We start from the raw sequence: 22,648 nt of genomic DNA on the forward strand, positions 1-22,648 counted from the left end.
CATTCCATTTGGAAACTATTTTTATCACAATTATTTTGATCATCGAAGGAATGCAGAGAAAGCTTGTCATCTTGGAAAATTAAATAAGAAAACTTGGCGTAATTTTTTTGAAAATCCAAATTTGCTAAAACTCTTCTATTACAGCTCAGATCCTTCAAAGGGGAGGGGCAGTACTCACTGTGGGGGCCCCTTATTCTTTCTCTTTTCCTTTGGCATTTGTTCACTGATTTTGGAGGGAGGCCATGACACTGGTGAAGTTGAGCTGGAGAACGATACTGATAATCCTGCCTTTCCAATTCCAGCTGTTGGCCGGACGACAATCCGGCCAACAACGCAACAACAATCCTTCAAGGATACCATATTGCTTTTAGCCAGCTTCTTGCCTCAATTTTTTTTTTATTTTACTTTTGAATTACAGTTGACATTCAATATATGTTAGTTTCAGGCATACAGCACAGTGGTTAGACATTTATATATAACTGATGAAGTGTTCCTCCTGATTAGTCTAGTACCCACCTGGCATTATCGTTATTACTAGATGGTTGACCATATTCCCTATGCTGTACTTTACATCCCTGTGACTATTTTTATAACTGGCAATTTGTACTTCTTAATCCCTTAACCTTTTTCACCCAGCCCCCAACCCTCCTCTCATCTGGCAGCCTTCAGTTTGTTCTCTGTATCTATGAGTCTGATTCTGTTTTATTTGTTATTTTATTTTGTTTCTAAGGTTCCACACAAAAAATTCCGAATAGCCACAGCAATCTTGAGAAAAAAAGAATAAATTTGGAGGTATCATACTATCTGGTATCAAACTACTCCCCCCTCTATTCTTAAGCTTGCTCTCCAAATGTCCAAGAGAGTTTGTGCTGCCTTATGAAATCTAGGTCAGGGACAAAACCTCAGACAAAGCATCAGACTGTCTTTTCTGGTGCTGGGCTTAAGCCTAAGAAACCTTGATCCAAGACGGGGCAAGCCTTTCTCTGCCCTCCCAAGACTTACTCATATATCTAGCCATTATGTATCAATATTGGGGATCATTAATGGAGTTGGTTGGAATTTCATCCAATTCTGTAAATATCTCTTAATTTTTAAGAAAAGGAAGTATAAGTCTGGTATCACCATATTTCTTTCATTTGGCTAAATTCTACTCATTCCAGAAAAAATGCATCTTTCAAATGAATGATGTGTGGCACCATCCTCTAATTTCCATGCTGTTGTAATAATTCATTCATTCTATTCTAGTTTTGATTTCCTATCTGTCTTTATTTTTAAAATTTATTTTATTTTTGAAACTTTATAACTTTTACTTATTTTTATTTTTCAATTACAGTTTACATACAATATTATATTAACTTCAGGTGTACAACATATGCCTTATGAAGTGATCACCCATTAAGTCTCCTACTCACCTGACACTATACATAGTTATTATAATATTATTGACTATATTCTCTATGCTGTACTTTATATGCCAGTGACTAGTTTTATAACTGGCAGTGATTAAAGTGAATATTTTCTGTAATGACAAAGATACCTATGAAAATCTCAAAGTCTCTGATAGTTAGCTACAGTAACTCTTAACATTTTGTTTTTCCATATATAATATTATTACCTCTTTTGCTTATAGCATTTAGTAAATTTTAAACCAATATTATATCTATTTTTAAATGTAACATAACAAGGAAGTTAACTTTTATCATGATATTCCTGAACCACTGTTTCAATTAAAATATTAACTATAAAGTAAATTTCCCATAATACAATATTTCATCAAGTATTCTTAATTTTTTTTCTCTTATTTAAATTTATCAAACAAAGCAATATGTTCTGAGGACCTGCACTTTTTCCAAGAGTACCCCAATAAGTCATCCAGTAGGAATACAAAACCTAATACTAGATAGTTCCAAAGGGTTGTGCAACTTTCTATTGAATGACTAATCTGCGTTCATTGAATCTGGATTAAAATAGTCAGGAATGAGATTTCTGAATACATGAACTTGATTTCTCCCCACTCTCTTGTCTTGCTTTCGCAGATAAAAGGAGAGAGACACAGGTAGAATGTTATGAAATAATAATGAGATTGACATCCTACATTACTGTCTACATCACTCAGGACTATAGACTCACTGTATTCCTATTGTCTGACCCTGTTCATCAGTGTGGAAAGTTGAATTCACAGATATCCTAGGAGAGCTCACAGGGTGTAGTAGGAAAAGCAAATTGCTACCCTGTGCAGTAAATAAGCAGGGTATGTATAAGGAAAAGGCCAGGATCAGGAGGTCAGCAGGGCTGCTGGAGGCTGGAGAGCAGAGGGGCGGGAGGACGAGGCGGGTCCCAGGACGGAGACTTGGCGCTCTGGCCACGGGCTGAGGTGTGGCTCCTAGTGTGATGGGAACTACTAAGGGGTGTGAGAAGTGTAATATGATGTGACTTACATTTAAAACATTACTCGAGCTTATATGAGGCAAATGGATTATAAAAGTGAGTGGATAGCATAATGTTTGATAATAATAATAATAATAATAATAATAATAATAATAATAATAAAATACAATAGAAAACAATGCAACATAGTTGCTATCTTAATGATGATTAAAATACATTCTGTTTTGCTCCAAAATCACCCACCTGGTTTCTGTTAGTTACTAAATAGACAGCAATCTGATATGACTCATGGCGATTTTGAAACTTGAGCACAGAACATCCCTAGATGATGGCAAATCTGAAAATAGCCCTGGGTCTGGAGATTGATGGCGGCACAGGGGTGCAGTCAATAGAGTTGAAAGAGCTGATTTTAAAAACTAACTTTGGCTAACCGGTGCTTAATTCCTTCTCAAAGTTTCCATCTCTTACTTCTTCACTCCTCCTGTTTGCCAAAACAAACACTGCTTTGCAGCTTCTTGGTTCTCCTGCCCCTTGGGCAGTCCCCTCATCAGCTCTGCATAAAGTAGATTTCATAAAATGAAACAGCGTTTTCTGGCTGACAGAACTATGTATGATGACCTCTGAGGTCTTCTCTCTTCTTTTTAGAAGAGAATGATGATATTAACAATAGCTTAAAGATCAAAATAAGGTTAATAGACGTGATAATAAAATAATAATAATAAGTTAATACTTATCCAGCACTGTTATGTGCCAGGCACTGTTTTAATGCTTTATAAATTAGCCAGTTATGCCTCTAAACAGGGCTATGAGGTAGATGTGTTATTCTCTGTTTTACAGATGAGGACACTGAGACAGTTTATGTAAGTTTTCAAGTACACAGCTAATGAGCAGCTGCAGTGAAATTTGAAACCTGTTGTTCGGGGAAGAACCATTCTCATTTGGAGAAATATTCAGCACAAAGTGAATGAAGGGCATATTCTGAAAGGGAAAGTAACTTGGAGAGCAATTTCATTCCTCTGCCTACTGAAATAAGAGACCTGGGATATTCGGGACAGTCCAAGGAAAGAATATTAAAGTAGCCTTATTGATGCAGAAAAAAAGGGTGAGGGTGATATAGAACTTTGCAAAAACATTTAAAGAACCTGTTTGGTTAACTCCTAACAGATTTTTACCTTTAATTTTTACTATTAAACTTTACTGTTTATTGTATTCTTTTCTTTTCTTTTCTTTAGGAATCTCTAATAGGTTCCTTTCCTTTGGAACGCCCCCAGGGGTTCCAAGCATGCTTTCTTGACTTCTTAAAGGACATTAGGGAAAGCGATTTGTGACCAGAGCAGCATTTCAGGTCTGTAAATAGGCTTAGAATTATTCTAATAAAGATTATAAAGAAATAAGTGAATCAACATTTTCCACAAACCCAAGAAAAACATACAATGAGTAAAAAAGTCAGAGCTTCCACAGATGAACACATGAGGAATCATTTTCAAAAGTCAGTAAATTGATGACTGTTCCTCATTGGGTGACTTACAGTCATTTTGTCCTCTCTGAGCCAGATTCCCGAGAAATTAAAATTTTAATGTATTTTTTTCTGACTTCACAGGGTTGTTGTGAAAATTGAAGGAAATGATAAATGTAAAACCTTTTGGAAACTCAAGATATATTATTCAAATGTAAAATTAAATGTATCTGCAGTGGAATTATCAGCTCTTCAGTCAAGACAGATTATAATTCTAAGTGTTACTTCAGATACAAAAGAACATATGATTTTTAGAAATAAATTGGTATTTGGCCTCATAATCTTAGCAATAACTTCATTTTTTTATAAAAATCAGCATTTATGTTCTGAACAAAACAATTTATGTTCAGAATCTCTTGGTAATGGATGCATTTATTTAAGCTATGGTTAGCCAAAATATATTAAGTAAATTACAATGGATGCATTTTTTTCAAATGTAGAATGTGATTTTATATTACGTTAAATGTATTCATCTGTTCATTAATTTATTCACTGTGCCAAGTAACATTCTAGGCACAAAGATACAGAGATACATAATTCAATCAATGTTCTTAGTCTCCTAGTTCCTTACGTTAAATTGGGAAGGGACAAATGCATAGGTAAACAATAATTTTTTTTAATACTTTGCTAAACATTTCATAGATATGTGAATAACCACCATTGCTTTCTATGCTAATTTAGTGTACAAGTCACTTTCATATATGTTATCTCCTTTGAACCTGACAGTACGGAATGAGTTAAAAAACATTTACTATTTTTTTTATTAGATACAAAATATAAGACTCAAAATGGAAAAGAGTTTAGCTCAAGTCTCAGAGCTCTTCAATAAAAGAGCCAGAGCTCAACTAGAAGCTTTAGGACAAGTTCCTAGAGTATCCCAGAGACTTGGAGGATGAGAGGGTCTTATCATCACCCAGCAAGGTATTGTCCTTGGGGGTGTTTTTTTGTGGTAAAATTTCCTCATGCTGCCTCCTTATTTAGTGTTCATATAAGTTAATTAAATCAGAATATGTATAATGCATCATATAATTATATGTAAATGGTTCCTGTAGCATATCTTATGTTTATCTCACACACTTGGCTTCCGTTCTCTTTTGAGGCTCATAGCAGATATATGTCCATTTAAAATACAAAACTGAAACCAAGAATTCTAAATTTGATAGATTTATGACATCTTACAATTACGTACCTTCAAATCTCTCTAGAGGCTTTAGGGCAAAGGCTACATTTGTATGCCTGCTTGACTGTAATTTCAAACTATAGAAGTAAGTGTTCAGTATTATTTTCCAAAGCCGAGAAACCCAGGGGACAAGCATAAAGCTCCTCATTGAAATTCAGAGATGGTCATCTCAAATGTTGCTGCTTTCAACCCTATATTGTTTTCATACTACCAAATTTGAGCATAGATAGTTGTATTTTGAACTAAATATTGGGTTGTTGAAAAAGTCATGGCACATTTTTGCAACAAAAAAACATAGAAAAAATATGTCATGACTTTTCTGACAACCCAATATTATGCCATTGGACCACACAATAAATTCTAAGAATCAAGACTATTTATTCATTTGTTCACTCAATAAGTCTTTATTGAACACCTACTAAAGTTCCACATATTGCCCTAGGCACAGGGAATACAAAATTAAATAAGATTTAGTTCTCAAATTTTCAAAGTCTCTCAACCCAGGGAAAAGGACAGCCGACAGACCCAGATAGCAGGACCACCTCTAATCTGGGTGGAGTGAAGGTCAAGGCAGTTTTCCTGAGCTGGTGATATATCTGCTGAGTCTTAAAGGACAAGTAGTGTTTAGCTAGCCACGAACTTTCTATGTGACTCAGTTTTTCCTTGATTTTTTTATCCTTTGCACGATGGGCATAAACCCATTATGACAAATAGTTACACATAAAGAAATCCTTAAGACAAAAACTCTAGTTTCCAGGTAAAGCAGCAGATAGATTTTTAAATATAGGAGCTTGGTAGGAGTCACTTTCTTTTTTTCTTTCCTTATTTGTTTAGCTTACATTAAAATAACACATATTTCTCCCATTGTACTTGAAAATAAGTATTTAACCATACTTCTTTGGGAATTTTTTTTTGGAAGGTCTTAATATCTTCTATCTGAAATGTGTTCTATCCAACCTTGTTTCAAGAATGTCCTCTATAGAAAAGTGATCTTAATGCTTTCGCTCATGCACTCACCTGAGAAAAAAATAATAGAAAAGCATATTTTTAATTGGACTCTAAAATTTTTTAACATCAATTTAAATATTGTCAAATCATGCAGTTCTGGAGTGTTGTAAATATTTCACATTTTTAAAAAAATTATTAAACCTCTCTTTTAAATGTATTCAATGTGCTCTAGATATCAAAAAAATTATGAGAATAAATTCATCTGTGGGAGAAATTTGCATTACTGTTCCTTTTTCTTGAGCTCTAGTATCAATTACACTGTCCCTACAGAATTGATCCTGAGGATCACTCATTATTCTTCTTTGTAACAATATACTTGTAAATTAATTGAAATTTTAAAATTTCTTACAATCATAAGGCTACTACAAAAATTCCTTCTGATTTCAATTGTTTTTATAGTTATTATTAATCTATAGGTTATGAAAATAACAAGCATATTGCAAAATTTTCTAAATTATAATTTCTTTTTATTTTTAATTTTTTTAGCTGAGCCATCCTGTTCCTGTTGGCAGCTCAGCGGCAGCTCAGCTTGGGCTGGGCATCGAACCGCTGTTGCTCAGAGCTCACACTCTTGAGTGAGCCCTTAATCAGCTGAGCCACTCAGCCGGCCCTAAATTTTAATTTTTAAAAAGTGAAATCTTACTGCAAAATTTTTTCTTAATACAAAAGCTTTTTCTTAATAGGTAAACCTTCATGATGTTTACAAAGACTACGCAAAAAATAGTTGAGGAAATATAGTCCCTCACATCTACACTTCCCCTGAACACCTTGAAAAGCCTGCAAATACATCCATGGGAAAATGTAACACAGTTCTGTTTTGTAATTTCCACTGTGATTTCTTCCCTGAGCATATTAATTTGAAGTGTGATCTTAAATTACCGAACATATGACATATGGAAGTTTTTCATAGCTAATATATTATTGTCTGCCATCTTAATTCTTCTTTGATTTATACTCTAAAATCATCATTTTAAAAATAATCAGTGCTTATTTAGGCATGTATCAATTTCTTTTGTCATCAATGCTTCTTGCATCTCATTCTTTTCTTTCTTGGTCTAATTTCCAAGAAAAAAATAAACCTATGTCCAATAAACATAGGTTATTCCCTCTCTTTGGGAGGTAGAGAGGGAAGTCAGGGTGGAGAAGGCAATGGAATCATTGAATTTTTATTAGCAAAATAACTAACATGTGAACTGAAAGTAAGAAATAACAACCTTCTTACAGAAAATATCAGGCCTGTTGATGGTACAAAGTTTTGTCATTCCTTAAGTCACGCTTTGCTGCATTTTTTTTTTGTATGTGGTCTGCAGCTCCTCTTCAATACACAGACATATATCCATATGTGAGACGTGAGTATAAAATAAAGTTATTTTCTTCTGGAATTTTGAAGCAAGTCTAATTATTTAGAGTCAAAGCGTGAGCACTTTTATTGAAATATATGCTTGTCACTTGTAGTTTTACAAAAGGATGACACTTATTTTCTCTCTCTCTCTCTTATCTCTGTCTCTCTCTAAATCCCTGTCACTTTCTAATTGCTCAGAGACACTGAGCAATAAAAATCTAAATGTTATAAAACCTACTTGAAAATAAAACATGTTTCCTCTGTTATAGGTTAGTTGATTGTTCTTTCTCTTGGGGTTGGGCAAAGAAGGTTTAGAAAAATGTATGTGCATTGCCTGACATAGAATATTGCTCATTATCCAATGAAGCTGGATAATGTGGAATATTAGCCTTAGAATACATATTTTTTAAAACACTGAAGAAAATACAATTCAGATTCTTTCCAGTTTCAGTTCATGATGAATATCATTTGAAATTTTTCACACATTGTTAAATATATAAACATCATAAGTGATACTAAAATAGCACAGGGTGTCTACTATTAAAAATTACCAGTAGTTAATACTTTTGGTGGTTCAGAGGGCAAAAGAATTACAGACCATGGGATAGGATAGTAAAACGATTCATGTCACTGTGGTTATGAACCTTAAAGATTAGAATGCACACCTTAAAATCAATTTAAAGTTTCCAAGGAAACAAATGGTATTTCAAGACAAGAATAATGTGATTTGCAAATCAAATTCCACTTAAAACTCTTGCCACAGGATTCTGTGTTAATTGGTGCTTGCCACATTTTTTTAGAATGTAAGAAAAAAAATGTTATGTTCGTGAATCCAGCAATAACTGAGAAAGCAACCCTCGTTTTCTTCTCTGCCTGCTCCATTAACATGAGATATGTCAAATGTAACAAGACTACATATGAGTCCTTTTTTACAGACTAAGGATTTGCAAAATCTTCTAAAAAGAGAATAAGAACATCAAAAAGAAGAAGTTAGCGGAGTGGGCAGAAAGAGGGAGGAAGGAAACTATTGCTTGAGTAACCATTTATGATTGATGCTCTGCTGGGTATAAAATGGGATCTGATTTTGAGATCCCAGGTTTTTTTTGGTTTTTTTTTAAAAGATTTTTATTGGGGAATTGGGGGAAGGGGAACAGACAAGTTGCTGTCCTTTTGTTCTTCAATCTAGTTGTGGAGGATGTTGCTTCACTGGCCCAAGTTGGCACCATCATTGCGCTCTTCCCGGGCGAGGCAGATCAGTCGCCGGCTTCTGGACAGCTGCTCACAGCGGCTGCAGGCCACTCACGATGGCTGCTGGCTACACACAGTAGCCTAAGGCAACCCACTGACACAGGGGCTGCAGCCTATGCCATCGCCGGCAACTCACGGCAGCCCAGCTCCAGGTTGAGCTGTTGCTGTTCAGCATTCTTAGCTGTAGAGGGCAGTGTCACTGGCCCTCATATGTGGGATCCGAACCGGGGCCTTCAGGCATCCCAAGCCAGTTCTTAACCACCGCACCACTCGGCTGGCCCTTGAGATCCCAGTTTATTGATGAGGAAACTGGAGCTTGAACATGTTAAGTCATTGATACAAGGTCACAGCTATTAAACACTGAGTCAGGACATGAAGCAGTTTGTCTGATTCCAAAACTCACCCTTCCCAGTGCATCATGCACAAAGAATGGCAAGCAAAATGCAATGCATTCAGGGTGCTTGGTAGAAGAGCTGAGGTGTGGAGTTTAAGTCCTGAGCTGTTGTATGTCTTAGACAAAGAGCTGAAGTCAGGAAGAGGTCATGCTGGAGATACGGTGAAGTGCAAAGTTCATTTTTGGACCCTGTCTGTTCCTTCTCTTTAATTGTAAATGGACGTGGACCAGGGATAGAGCACAATGCAATAGTGCAAAGGATTCATTGACAGAATTGGTCGTGTCAGGTATGAAATAAAATTAATCTGTGAAAATGTCAGTAGGGCCTTTGAATCTTGAGCTACTCATTTCCCAGTGTCCATCTGACACCTGTCGTATTCCTGCTACCCATACAGTGAGTGACACAGGTTTCAGTAGAAAAGTCTTCCGTGCTTATGTCCAACTCACTATCATAGTCGGAGGCACAGAAATGCGCTGGATGGAGACCAGGATCCCTAAGCAAATATCTATAAAGTTCACCCCAAAGCTGTGCTGGTCACTTTGGAAAGAGGCTGTGGAACTATTCCGTTTGATAACTCTTCCTGTATTGTGTACCTGTGCTTTGGTCAGACTGCATGGATCTCATTACATGACCTCTCAGGGCACTGCACCACCTTTTGAACAGGATTGAATCTCCAAAGTGTACTCAGCAATCGCTAAGTAGTGTCCTTCCTGGTGATTCTATTCTCAGAAGTCACTCGCAGTATATTTTAGCTACAAGGTATTTCATCTGGTGGGTTGAACGGAGAATTGGAATAGTCAGTTGGGCAGAGGAATTCTAGGTCCTCCTATGCCCTAAGCAAACACACTGTTCTTCTCCAGCTGGTACAATAGATTTAAAACAGCAATATGTTTAAGAAGGCTTTGCAAGCTTTGCCCTTTGCTCCCCACTCCAGGGTATCAGCCTGAGGTACAGTACTGGAACTTGACAAACAGCACAGTGACCCAGGAATGCAATGTATTATCACAGCTACTTTTATTATTATAACAGGTGGGAGCTGGCTAAAGCTTTACAAAGAAATCAGAAAGCAACAGCAGGAGACTGGGCAGGCTTAGAAAAACATTTCTTGGCTTAAAGAGAAACTTCTTTAACAGGAACCTGACACCTCAAATTTAGTACCAAAGCATAGCCCAGGGCTGTGCATATCACAGACTATGCAGCTTGCCAGAGTTTGATAGAAATACAATGGCAGAGCACATTTGGTACACTTAATAGCCCCCAAGAAGGTGCGATCATTTCAGAATAAGTTACTGAAAGTCTTTATTGAATACTCTGCCAAGGAGGGATTCAAGGGTCTTCCTGCCTTTCTAACTGTTGAGCGTGCTCTAAACTTGGCCGATAATGAAGAGTGTGACCTTGACTTTGCAAGTCCTGCCACTCTCTGGAACTCCGCTACCTCATCTTTAGCTGAGACTGGAATTGGGTAAACTCTCAAGTTCCCTCCAGCTCTGACATCCCATGACGGGAGGAAGTCATGGCTTAACACTGACCTTGGCATTCTGAGGCAGGGGAGACTTTTCGCACTTGCAATCGCTATGCATACAGAAGATCCAAAGCCTGGCTGGGGTCAAGTTCACTGCCTTGCTTGACTTTCCTCATGAGGGCCTTTGTCTAGTGTGATTTAAAGCGGTATAAATCTCCCTTCTGTTAAGAGAATATAGAAGCAAAATGTTACAGTCCTCCCACCCCTTCTTTGCTCAAGGAAAATATGAATCAGATATGCAAACCTTCCTTTAAGCAGGTTTTAATTAAAGGGAATTTGGGAGGGGCAAATCACTTAGGCTTAGACGTAGTTTTGTTTCAGCTCTATGGCACAAAAAGCTTCTGTTAACTTAACAAGAGAATCACCCAATGTGGAATATTCACCACCCAGGGTGTAAAGACCCTGTCTCTGAGTTCCCAGGTTGAGAAGATTTCAAAGTAAGACCAAAAATTGAATCTTGTCCTTTAATAAATGAGTGAAGTCTGTTTTCCCCCGCCACTCAATGTTAAAACAATGAAAAAAATAACGCCTCTTTTTTTTTTTTTTTTTAGGTTTGTTATTGGGGAATTGGGGGCAGGGGAACAGCGTTGGGGAACCAGGGGAGGGGAACAGACAGGTAGACAAATTGCTGTTTTGTTCTCCAGTCTAGTTGTAGAGGACGTCGCTTCACTTGCCCATGTTGGTATTATCATTGTGCTCTTCCTGGGTGAGGCAATCGGTCGCCAGTCATTAATCGGCCTCTCACAGCGGCTCCTGGTAGCTCACGCTGGCCACCAGCCTTTCACGTAGCTCATGGCAGCCCACTGCAGCCCCGCTGCAGCCTAGGCCATAGCCAGAGATTCACAGCAGCCCAGCTCCAGGTCGAGCTGTTGTTCACCACCTTAGCTGTAGAAGGCAGTGTCACTGGCCCGCAATGTGGGATCCCAACTGCAGCCCTGTTGCTCAGAGCTGGTGCTCCCAAGTGAGCTCTTAACCAGCTGAGCCACTTGGCCGGCCTGACGCCTCTCTTGTTGATACACTTATTAACCAAGACTATCTTGTCAGCTTTAATTGGCAGACTTGAGCAAATTGAGTCTTCATGAAATAATACTGCTAGCTCATAAACTGCATACCAGAAATGATGTCCCCAATGGTCATTTTTATAATTTCATTTTCCTTTTCATTCTTTGCTCTTCAAAAGGTCTCCAAGGAAATCAGAACATTTTTTGTTTGTTTTTATCATTGCCACCATAATTTTTCTTTAGTAAAACTTACAGTGAAAGGAATGTTCTTCCTATTAATAGAAATTACGGAGGCCTCTAATTCAGAATTTGCTATAAAGCCTGACTGCCACATGATACTTGGTAATGTCACAAAATTTTGAATGCACATACCCATGGATAATTAGGATTTCCAGAGGATATTTTGTTATTTTCCAGGAGGGCATGTTGCTATTACTGTACCCTCAGTGTTTTAAGTTGGTCATGATTTGCAGTGACTGATGTTCATAACTTTAAATTAAAATTAACTTTTACTTTATGTCATCATCATCAATCTAGTTTCTTATGAGTTGCTTGGTTAAATCTCATGGTGTTTCATGATGCATATATGCATCAATGACATTCCTAGACTATAAGTTTCCAATAATTTGACAAATAAACAACACGCATGCATTACAGTTTACATGAATTACCCATACTGCTTTTCCTGAACAAGACACATCTGTTTCTTTTATATATTCTCACCCCTATTACACAATTTTGCCTATAGAGTGCCGCTTCGTTTTTATTTTTTGCTACCTAAAACTTACCTAGGGTAAGATAATGGCTCCATAGAGTCGTTTACCCTACCTTAATGTGCTATGTTAAGAATGCTTGAAATTCAACCCTAAATTATAACATGGATGGGGATGGGTGGGAAAATAACATTCCAATGGCATTGTCTGTGACGCATCAGCACGCTGTAGACAGAGAAGCACTGGCTTCCTGACTGAGCCAGGAACTCCCAGTTTTTTCCTGCTCTGTCCTGGGCAAGAAGCTAAATATCTGTGAGAGATGCACTGGTCATCCTGTTCGCTCTAACCTCTCTCCCTTCGTAACAGACTATTATGAACAATTACACGCCAACAAATTTAGCAAGCTAGAAGAAATGGATACATTCCTAGAAACATACAACCTATCAAGACGGAATCATGAAGGTATAAAAAATCTGAAAAGACGGTTTGCTAATAAAAGAAACTTCCCAGCAAACAAAAGCCCAGGATCAGATGGCTTCAATGGTGAATTCTACGAAACATTGAAAGAAGAATTAATACCATCCTTTTCAACAACTCCAAAAAATCAAAGAGGGAGGAATACTTCCATACTCATTTTACAAGGCCAGCTTTACCCTGATACCAAAAACCAGACAAAGATACCACAGGCCAAAATCCTTGACAACAAAAGATGCAGAAGGCCTCAACATAATATTAGCAAACTGAATTTAAGAATATATTAGGGCCAGCCGAGTGGCGCGTTGGTTAAGAGCTGGCTTGGGACCCCAGAGGGCCCCGGTTCGGATCCCACATATGAGGGCCAGTGACACTGCCCTCCACAGCTAAGATGCTGAACAACAGCTCGACCTGGAGCTGGGCTGCCGTGAGTCGCTGGCAACGGCATAGGCTGCAGCCCCTGTGGCAGTGGATTGCTATGGGCTACCGTGTGTAGCCAGCAGCCAGCGTGAGCGGCCAGCAGCCGCTGTGAGCAGCCTTCCAGAAGCCGGCGACTAATCTGCCTCACCCGGGAAGAGCACAATGATGGTGCCAACTTGGGCCAGTGAGGCAACGTCCTCCACAACTAGACTGAAGAGCAAAAGGACAGCAACTTGTCTGTTCCCCTTCCCCAATTCCCCAGCGCTGTTCCCATCCCCCCAATTCCCCAATAATAAAAATAAATAAATAAATAAATAAATAAAAGAATATATTAAAAGGGATACACAAAAGAAGCCACGTCAAAACTGGCAGGAGGGGCAGAGGTGCTGAAGGGCTGGTCCTACACTCACAAGTGGTGGTTAAAAATCTGGAGCGATATCTCAGCTACAGAGTTCCCCCCTCCACCTAGGAGCAAGGGGTCCCAGCCCCACACCAGGCTCCCCAGTCCAGAATTCCTCATAATTTCATGCTGTGAAAACCAGTGGAGATTGTGGCTGAATGATACAGAGGAATGTTTTTTGTACTTAGGTGAAAAAAATACCAAAAATTTTACCCAGCTTAATTTTCAAAGAATGATATTCATAGAGATATAGCCCTGTAGTCCATACTGGCTTGTCTTAGCTTGAACATGATCAACATATTCTATTTTTCTATAAGACCAAGATAACTGTAGAAAAGCATTTCTCCATATAAACTGAACTATAGAGATTTCCGTTCTGTAGAACCTACTTAGTAAGCTCTAAAAGAGTGTAAGAAACCATTCTTTAAACCTGTTTTAGGCAATCAATTCCTGTCTGCCCCAAAGTTATCTTAGAAAAGATAACCTAAATAATCACTGTGCTTTGGACCTCATGCATAACTACATCATGCCATCAATGTCTTCTTTATAAGCAGGTGTGTGCATTTTATAACAGTGTGCTTTAACCAAATGGTGGTAGGAAATTCAAGTTTGGATAATTCACATTGCTATGATTTATTTAAAAAGAAAAATCCCAGATGAAGTTCATTGCCTGCAGAAGTGGTACAGTGTCTGAGATCACTGCTGATTTTCTTCCTCTTATTTTTTTTCATGATCCTTTATTGAATAATTATTTTATTTTTCACTTGTATGTAATCTAAGCAAGCTAGACACAAACAGGTATATGTTTCTTCATGGAGAAAAACAAAATATAATAATTAAAGACCATGTCTATAGTTAGTTAACAAATGTCAGGCACTGTGAGTTTGGGGAGAAAGTTTAGGAGATGACCCCCTCTGAAATGGACACTGCTAAGAGTTAATGTGAAACTGAATGACCCACTTTGAGGAATGTTCTATAAATGACCTCTGTGTAGGCCATGCAATTTCCTCAGTCCCTCCATGCCAACATAAATCTGCTGTGATGAAACATGAGCTGTAATTGTGAACACTAACATATTAAAACACAAAAGATGGATAGAGAGAAACACTGAGAGTAAGAATTTGCTTTTCTATGAGGAACAGAGGCAGTGTATCCATGAGCCAGCGATGGTGAGCTCCAAACAATTTTGATTTATTGAATATGAGAGGATTAATACCAGTTTCCTTAGGCATGTTAATTTGGATTCTTTCAATAGCTGTAGATATTCAATACTATTATTTCTGCTTGAAAAGGGAGCAGACTGAGACTCATGGATGTTGCACGCTTTGTCGAAAGTCACACAGTTGGTATATAGTTCTGACAGTGTTTGAGGTCAGGTCTGTCTGTCTCTAACATCTGGGTCTTTTTCCATGAGCTCCTTCTCAGCTGTCCAAGTGTTCCCTCCACTAGAATGTTATATTCTTTAGTGAAACAATCCCCAGGCATCATTCCAAGTTGGACAAAATGCTCCAGAAAGTTTGCCAACTCAGATCCACAAATCAGTGGTGTTTTGTTTTTGTTTATTTGTTCATTTTTTAAATAACTTCTTTCTCCAAGTGCCTCAGTTTTGAGGAATATACTGGGTTGTTTAAAAAGTCATGATGTATTTTTTCTATGTTTTTCGTTGCAAAAATGCATCATGACTTTTCCGACAACCCAATAAGTTTCTGAATGAAGAAATCAGCATTACCACCACTGGAAAGAAATCATCTATTCTCTGTATTAATGTATCAGTATTCTGATTTTCAGATTGTTTTCCATGAGGTATGTTAGTTTGAATCTTTGACTGGCACTGACCACTCTTAGATGAACTACAAATTCGAGTTTCTGAAATGACAGAGTGGAAAAAACTCCCTTGGTTTTCCATGGATTTTCCTATAGTGTTCTTACAAAGCTGTCTCTCCCGGAGCAATACCAAAGAAAGCTGGATTGCTATAAGCCTCTTACTGCCTTTGCATATACAGAGGGTGTCAAACAAATGTATACACATTTTAGGAAAGGAAAAAACTGCATTAAAATTGTAATACTCAATATATACCAATAACAAAAGGTGAATATAGGTCATATGTACACTTTTTTTTTTGGCACCCCCAGTGTATGCTGGCCCTCTGCCTCAAATGCCTTCTCTCTGCCTTGTCTCTTGAAAAATCTCCCCTCATTTAAACAACAATTTGAAATGCTCTGTTCTTTTGTGAAATCACTCTGGAATCCCCCAACTAAAATCTCTCATTCTTTTACACTTCCATATAATTTCGCACACACTACTGTTGTATTCACTTGGCATTCTACAGCAACTCCGGTATCATTCTCTTTTCTCATTTAGCTGACAATCTACCCAACCATGTAGACAAAGTCAAGGTGACCTTTGGTATCCCAGCACCTAGTATAGCACTTGGCATAGGGAAATAATCCTCAATAAATATTTGTAGAAATTAGATTTAAAAACCATGCCATCTTATCTTTGAACACTTGTCGCTTCAGGAATATGTAAGAAGATGAATACTTATTAGAAGCCTATTTCCTTGAAGAGCTTCACGGAAACCACGATTGTTGAATTGAGTTCATTCTAAGTTCACTGAGCTTGATTCATTGCTATTAAATTTTCTTTTGTAACTTTTCTTTTGCTGGTAATTGACCTCTCCATGTTTAATACAAACTTCCACTTATAGAATCATAGGATGCCTCATATAATAGTAAGAAAAATTAAGCCTCCGAAAGTCAATGGACTTAACACAATTCACACAGCTAGTGGACGAGGTGAACTAGAGCTCTCTGAGCACTTTTGTTACTCTTTCTAGAACACCAATGTGCTATGGAAAAATAATAACAACCCTTTCAAAAGCGTGTTTATAGCTTTTAACCTATTCAGAAGAAAACCTATTCTTCATTAGTCTCAATGGACACTATACTATGGAAAAAGTCACCACCCAGTTTGGTGACTTTCCAATAAAAAGGCCATTTGTAAATTCAATGTTAGAAATATGAGTCCCACACTGAGAAATGTAGCTTTCTTTTCTCAATGACAAAACAATAAAATACAAGCCCATGTTCATCTAGCCATACTGACTGCCAAAAATAAAATGAGATGTTGCACTGACCATAGTCTGTGTTTTCTGGCTCCCAACAATTTGATGGCCAAAAATAGGGTGTCTGTGGAATGAAAAGAAGTAGAACCCAGGTTAGACACATAAACCATTGAAAGAGTTTTGGGTTTATGAGCAGTGTTTATATATTTAGCAATTATCTAGAAAAGTTCACTAAAGATATGTTTGAAAGACAGAAAACATACCCAGAAAGGCACAGTGAGGTTTTGCTTGTACACGTATTGGCTGAGCATTCGTTCAGCCTCCAGATCTGGGCAGCACCAGCGAGCATTTAAAATGTCCTACTTTTGCTGCAGTTTTATGCCAACTGACACAAAGGTAAAAGGTCTCATTGCATTACTAAAACAAGAAGCCTGAATCCACAAAGACTGAAAGCAGAGTATTATAGTCAGGAAGATGCAGGATAAAACATGTTTAAATATAACAAATAGTTTTCTATGATTAATGTATCTCAACATCACTTTCAACAGATCCAAAAGCTCAACTGTCAAAATCTTTCCCTAAGGTCCGGCAAACATTTGCCTTGCTCTATTAATTATATAAGGCGTGCAGCTCTTAACATTAGCCAACCAGATCAGAACAACTTTTTCTCCTCACTTGAAAAAAACATTTTGTAATAAAGACACTTATTGCTCTAAATTTTTAAACAGTACAAACCAGAGATCAGTTTTTTTAAGCTAGTAATGTCTTAGTTGATTGATATGATTAACAAGAGAGAGGAATCTGATTCTGTGAAATTCTAGAAACGCACTGACAAAAATACAAAGGAAGTGTCTGATCAGGAAAATTCTATTGTAATCATTGACATTTTATATTTTCTACAAGGGCTTTTCTATCTGTGCTAGCTGGATGTGCTTGGCTCCGGCCCATGAGGAAATTCGATGGCCCTCTGTCTACTTGATCAAACTTTGTCTTCTGGGGTGACAATGCTTCCAGGACTCAGTGGAACAGTGATTGCAGACATAAGCCATGTGGATTTAACTACATTTGTTAGTTAATAATATAAACTATCTACGTGTAATGAGCATATTTGGGGTAATCTCTGATTACCTGCTTGATAATTCTCCTTTCTGGAAAAGGGACTCTCAAGAAAAGGTAAAGGGTAATTGGGGACACCTCTTTGTTTCTGAGGACAGCCTTTCCAAGCTGTTCAAGACTCCCAGGGATCTCTGAGTTCCTCTCTAGTCATTCCTGGCATTTGATGCAGTATCATAAAGAAAGCTACTAACATTAGTTTTGTACACATGTAAGCAAAATGGCAACAGAAATTTAGGGGGATAAAAGGTTGAACCAGTAGACAAGGAGGTTATCAAGGCTTTACACTGGCCCCCCTTCTCATGTGAATCCCACTTGATTCTGTGGGAGATGAATCTTTGATGATTTCATTTCCTAAAAATAAAATTGGGTAAGGATTCTAGAAAAACCAATTAAAGCAATTAAAATCTTGCTTTCATGTGGACTGCTGGTTTTTGAGATACTTCTCATAGAGTTTATTATTCTCTTTTGGTTGCTTGTTTGTTTGGGACATGTGTGTGTGTCTGTGTGTCTGCCCGTGTGCGTGTCTGTATGCACACATAAGTATGCAAGCGCACATGGACAAACACACACATCTATTTATCTTACATTTAAAATACTTATTCTAGTCAGATTGGTCAGTTATATGCTTTTTTTCCCCTCCAAAACACAGAAAAATGTTCTTGCTGCATTCTTACAATTTTTCTTTATTCTTTTATCATTTACTTTAGTGAGAAATTCCTGAATGTAAAAATAAAAGAATGACGCTGTTGTATTTTCTAATATAGTGAAAATGTCATTAAACAAACATTCTTCACTAATATTGTAAGATTTTTCCTAGGAAAAATATAGTAAAAGGCAATTTAACAAATAGCAAACTCTTATTGTTTGCTGCAATTAAAAAATATACGTTTACAGTTCACATAGACTTCAAGAAGACATTATTAATATATGAGTTTCTCTGCTTTTCAGTGTTGACTTCTCTAGCTATGATAAAACTGATCCCAAACTGTCCAACCATTGCTCAATAATCTTTGGCACATATGTTAATATGGTAAGAGACCATTAAAGAGACCTGGAAAACCATGTCAGATCTCAATTCCAATTAGCTAAGAGAGGATAATTAGACAATTGTGAGTTTACATTAATGCAAAAATCACATAATTAAAAATGTACTAAAACTTGAGACAAATTTACATATTGTTGCATGCCACTGAAATTAAATTAAAAGTTCTATTTGTCTCAAACTCATGCCCTGAAACATCTTCAGATTCCTAATGATGGCTAGAATTTCAATCATTCACTGGAAGAATTGTAAACAAGATATTGCAAGCTTTCCATTTTAATTAGTGATTTTTAAAATCCTTCCACAGAGTTGAATTTCTGTTCAAAGTAATAAAGAACTTTCTGCTTCTTGGAATGAAGACAAAAATGGAAGTAAACACCTTGAACAATAATGTGTGTTCTATTATTAGCGCTGTTTAGATGTAGAGTGATTAATGCCGTAGTAGATATTACAGTAGGAATTCAATTTTTCTTGACTTTTCTGGGTTTTTTAAATCTTGGTTTTAAGATTCTATGATTTTTAGACTTACAAATATGTCATATTTAGATCATATTTTAAATGTGGATGGGTCATTAAAATAGTTACCATTTAATATTATAACATTAATTAGTGTAATTTAAAAGATTATTTATATATCATCTATCTAGGCACATTAAACCTTCTGCCTATATCTAGTAGTGATGTAATTCATTTGTCATTTGCACCTATTTACTTGCTTTGTTCTAAAGCCCTTTAAAAACAGTCTCTCCTTTTTGCCTGTATGAACGGTGGTCCATTTCCAGTTTTGCTCATTCTTGACTCATGAGCAAGACTAAGACATTTAAACCTTGTCTGCCTACTAATTTCAGTCTGAGAATCACAGAGCAGTCTTAAAGTTCACAAATTACACTAATTCAAGCCATCATCATTAACTTTGGGCCATGTATGAGCTATTTTAAAGACATTTTTTGGATTAGATAATTCTCAAGAGATGAACTATTCAGTGCCTCCCTTGTATATATGTTCTTTTATGCATGCACGATTTTACTTGGAATATTGTAAAGAATTGTGAAAATTTTACTGGGAAGTTTACTAGAAGTTTACTTATAGTCCTTATATGAAACTTTTGTGAGAAAATAACATATGGAAAATGTAATCCTGTAATAGAAAATTAACTCCTTTAAAAATCAAAAAGTGCTAGTGACCCACGAATAATTTGTTTGCTGATCACCAATAATTTTTTTTATTAAAATGTTAACCTTAGGAACCCTAGTTACTCTCACTTAATAAGCTGTTTTAAGCTACAATTATTTTACCTGTATAACGTTCCATTCTTTTAAAGCCTTTTAAAACTAAGCAATTGAAATTGCTTGAATACTTAGGTCAGTATCACAATTTTAGGAGACTGCTTTATCTCCCAGTTATTCAGTGCAAAAAGTCCTATGATTATTTTCCTTGGATAAAAGAGTCAAAAGGAAGCAGGACTTAGAGTGTTCTAAAGGGGACAACGATCTCTGGGAAGAATTTTTTAAAACATATCCCCTCTTTGTTCTCAGTTTCCCCAAGCAAGTTCTTAGGCACCCAAATTACTATTCAGCCATCAATTTAGATATAGAACATCTAATAATATTCAGAACAATTGAGAAGAATTCTCCAATGTTTGATAGTTGGACGATGGAGAGAAACTTCCAAAAATACCTATAGGAATTCAGCTAGTGCTTGAACTCTGGCATTTTATATGACCTATGTTTATAGTCTAGAATCTACTAGTCAGTTATTAATGAATCACAACATCTAATGAAATGTAGAATACACTTGAGATAAATCACTGTGAACTCAAGTGCCAACTGCTTGCTCAATGACTGAAATAAGAGTCCACAATCATTTCCTGACAGAATAATACTGTGTCTCATTTGAAAATGACCTAGAATGACTCTTGTTGGTTTGCAAGTTATCTACGGCATCCTGTCTCGGATGAGCACACACATGTACAACATCATGCATATCAGTCTTTACAGACTTGCAGAAGGTCCTCAGATACCAACTTGTAAAGGGCTTGTGTAACAAACTAATTTATAAGCTGAAGCTTCAAGCATTCTGTGAGAGTTTACTTGGACTGAAGATGATTTTGGATCCAGAGTATAATAAATTTAGTTACATCTCTCAATTTTCTTCCTAGTAGCTTAATGGGGCTTACTGATAAAGAGCTCTCCTATCTTCATGAATCCCAGTAAGTTACTCTCTGAATTTCTCTTAAACTTTTTATATAAAATAAAAGTTTATTCATGACACAATTTATCTTTCATAAATCACCTTAACTGAGCACACTGCATCTTTGTTTATTGTTTTTACATCTTAAATTGAGCCATTAGTTTCTAATTAGCTGAACTTAAAAAGGTCATAATTTTCAAATTTTCTGTACTAACAATTAACCAACAAAATACAGTCTTCTCTTTTACTGTTAAAGGATATTTTCATGAAACTTACTTGAAACCGGTAAAAGGTGCCATCATCCTTGAGTGTGAGGACGTGATCTGAGATTGGGAAGAAGTAGCCATGAGCAGCCATTAATGTTCCCAAATGGAGTGCCTCCACTGTTGTATGAAAACAAACAAACAAACAAAAACTCTTTAAATTATTAATTTACAGGAGCGTAGGCTTGTGTCATGTTCCCTTTTGAGCACATTCTTTCATCCAAATTCTTGACATCCTGAAAAACCTTGTTTTGCATTTTTTCTTCTTTGTTCATCTCTTTTAACAAGGTACTGAGTTGGCTCTGGTTCCTGGTAGTGACTGTGCAGTGACTAACTTTTACCCTGTGATGACCAGCCCACAAAAACATAAAGTTATGGAACATTGAACCTGGAATACTATTCTGAAATCAGAATCTGACTCCTGCATTTCATAGATGGAACATACTTTGTTCTGTCTTCATGTTCATCCACACATCCACAAACAATTCTATTTGATATTTACATAGTACTTTAAACTTTTAAATGTGTTGCCACTTTCATTGCCCCCTGGCCTGTATCATAAATACCCGATACTATCAGCAATTTTTTTAGTCACCTGGGTCATTATTATGTGATGCTAATAGGCATCTACAGCCATTTGTGCTGCACTGAGTAAGCCTACAGTCCTGTGATCATCCAAATTGTTCTAGCTTTTACTATTCTATATCCAGTATTCTACATATCGACTAGGAACAGGTTTATTGGAAAATGAAAACATTATATTTACACAAAAGGATGGGCAATAGTTGGGACATAATATTGTAATAGTCATACTCGATCTATAGCAGCCAACAATTTCTTCCAACAAAAGGATTGAAAATTTTGATTAAAAGAGTTATCACTGCATGTGTGCAGGGACAACATAAGTGTGCTAAGTTGAAGTCTAGAAAATATGAAACTATGTAAAATATTTTTTAGTCTAACATAAGCATATATGACTATAGTAAATCCAAAATGTTAGCTGTATTTATGTTTGTGTATCTTTATACACAATTTATTTATAATTTATTTTAGTTTCTTTAACTCCAGGATTCTCACAGCAGTTGCAGGACTATGTGGATCTCTCTATAACTCCAGCCATCAATCATGGGGAGCTTTGACACTCCAGCCAGTCCTGAGTCACTAAACCACCACTGGGTGTGTTGGTTTTAGGGCCTCTTGAGAGGGGCTCTGGTGCAGACTAAGATGAGCCACTGCCAGAGCACAACGCAACCACTTCCACAAATGACACACCCAAAGGGTAGACTCTGCAGACATAATAGCCCTGCTGAAGTGAATCCTTCTTCATGAGGTGGCCCATGTACACAGTTCCTCTACTGTAATTAC

General features: G+C 36.9%; 1 protein-coding gene across 1 annotated transcript in view; it reads right to left on the bottom strand.

Annotated features, from left to right (window-relative positions):
• RGS7 (regulator of G protein signaling 7) overlaps positions 1–22,648 on the bottom strand; it is a 469,804-nt gene that overhangs the window by 67,572 nt on the left and 379,584 nt on the right. Inside the window, exons 4-5 of the mRNA XM_019647554.1 lie at positions 21,297–21,403; positions 16,745–16,796 (exon numbers count right to left, since the gene is read on the bottom strand). Coding sequence (XP_019503099.1) covers positions 16,745–16,796; positions 21,297–21,403 — 159 coding nt within the window. The remainder of the gene's footprint in view (positions 1–16,744; positions 16,797–21,296; positions 21,404–22,648) is intronic.

Source organism: Hipposideros armiger, unplaced genomic scaffold (assembly GCF_001890085.2).
Source record: "Hipposideros armiger isolate ML-2016 unplaced genomic scaffold, ASM189008v1 scaffold_113, whole genome shotgun sequence".
NCBI classification, from domain to species: domain Eukaryota; kingdom Metazoa; phylum Chordata; class Mammalia; order Chiroptera; family Hipposideridae; genus Hipposideros; species Hipposideros armiger.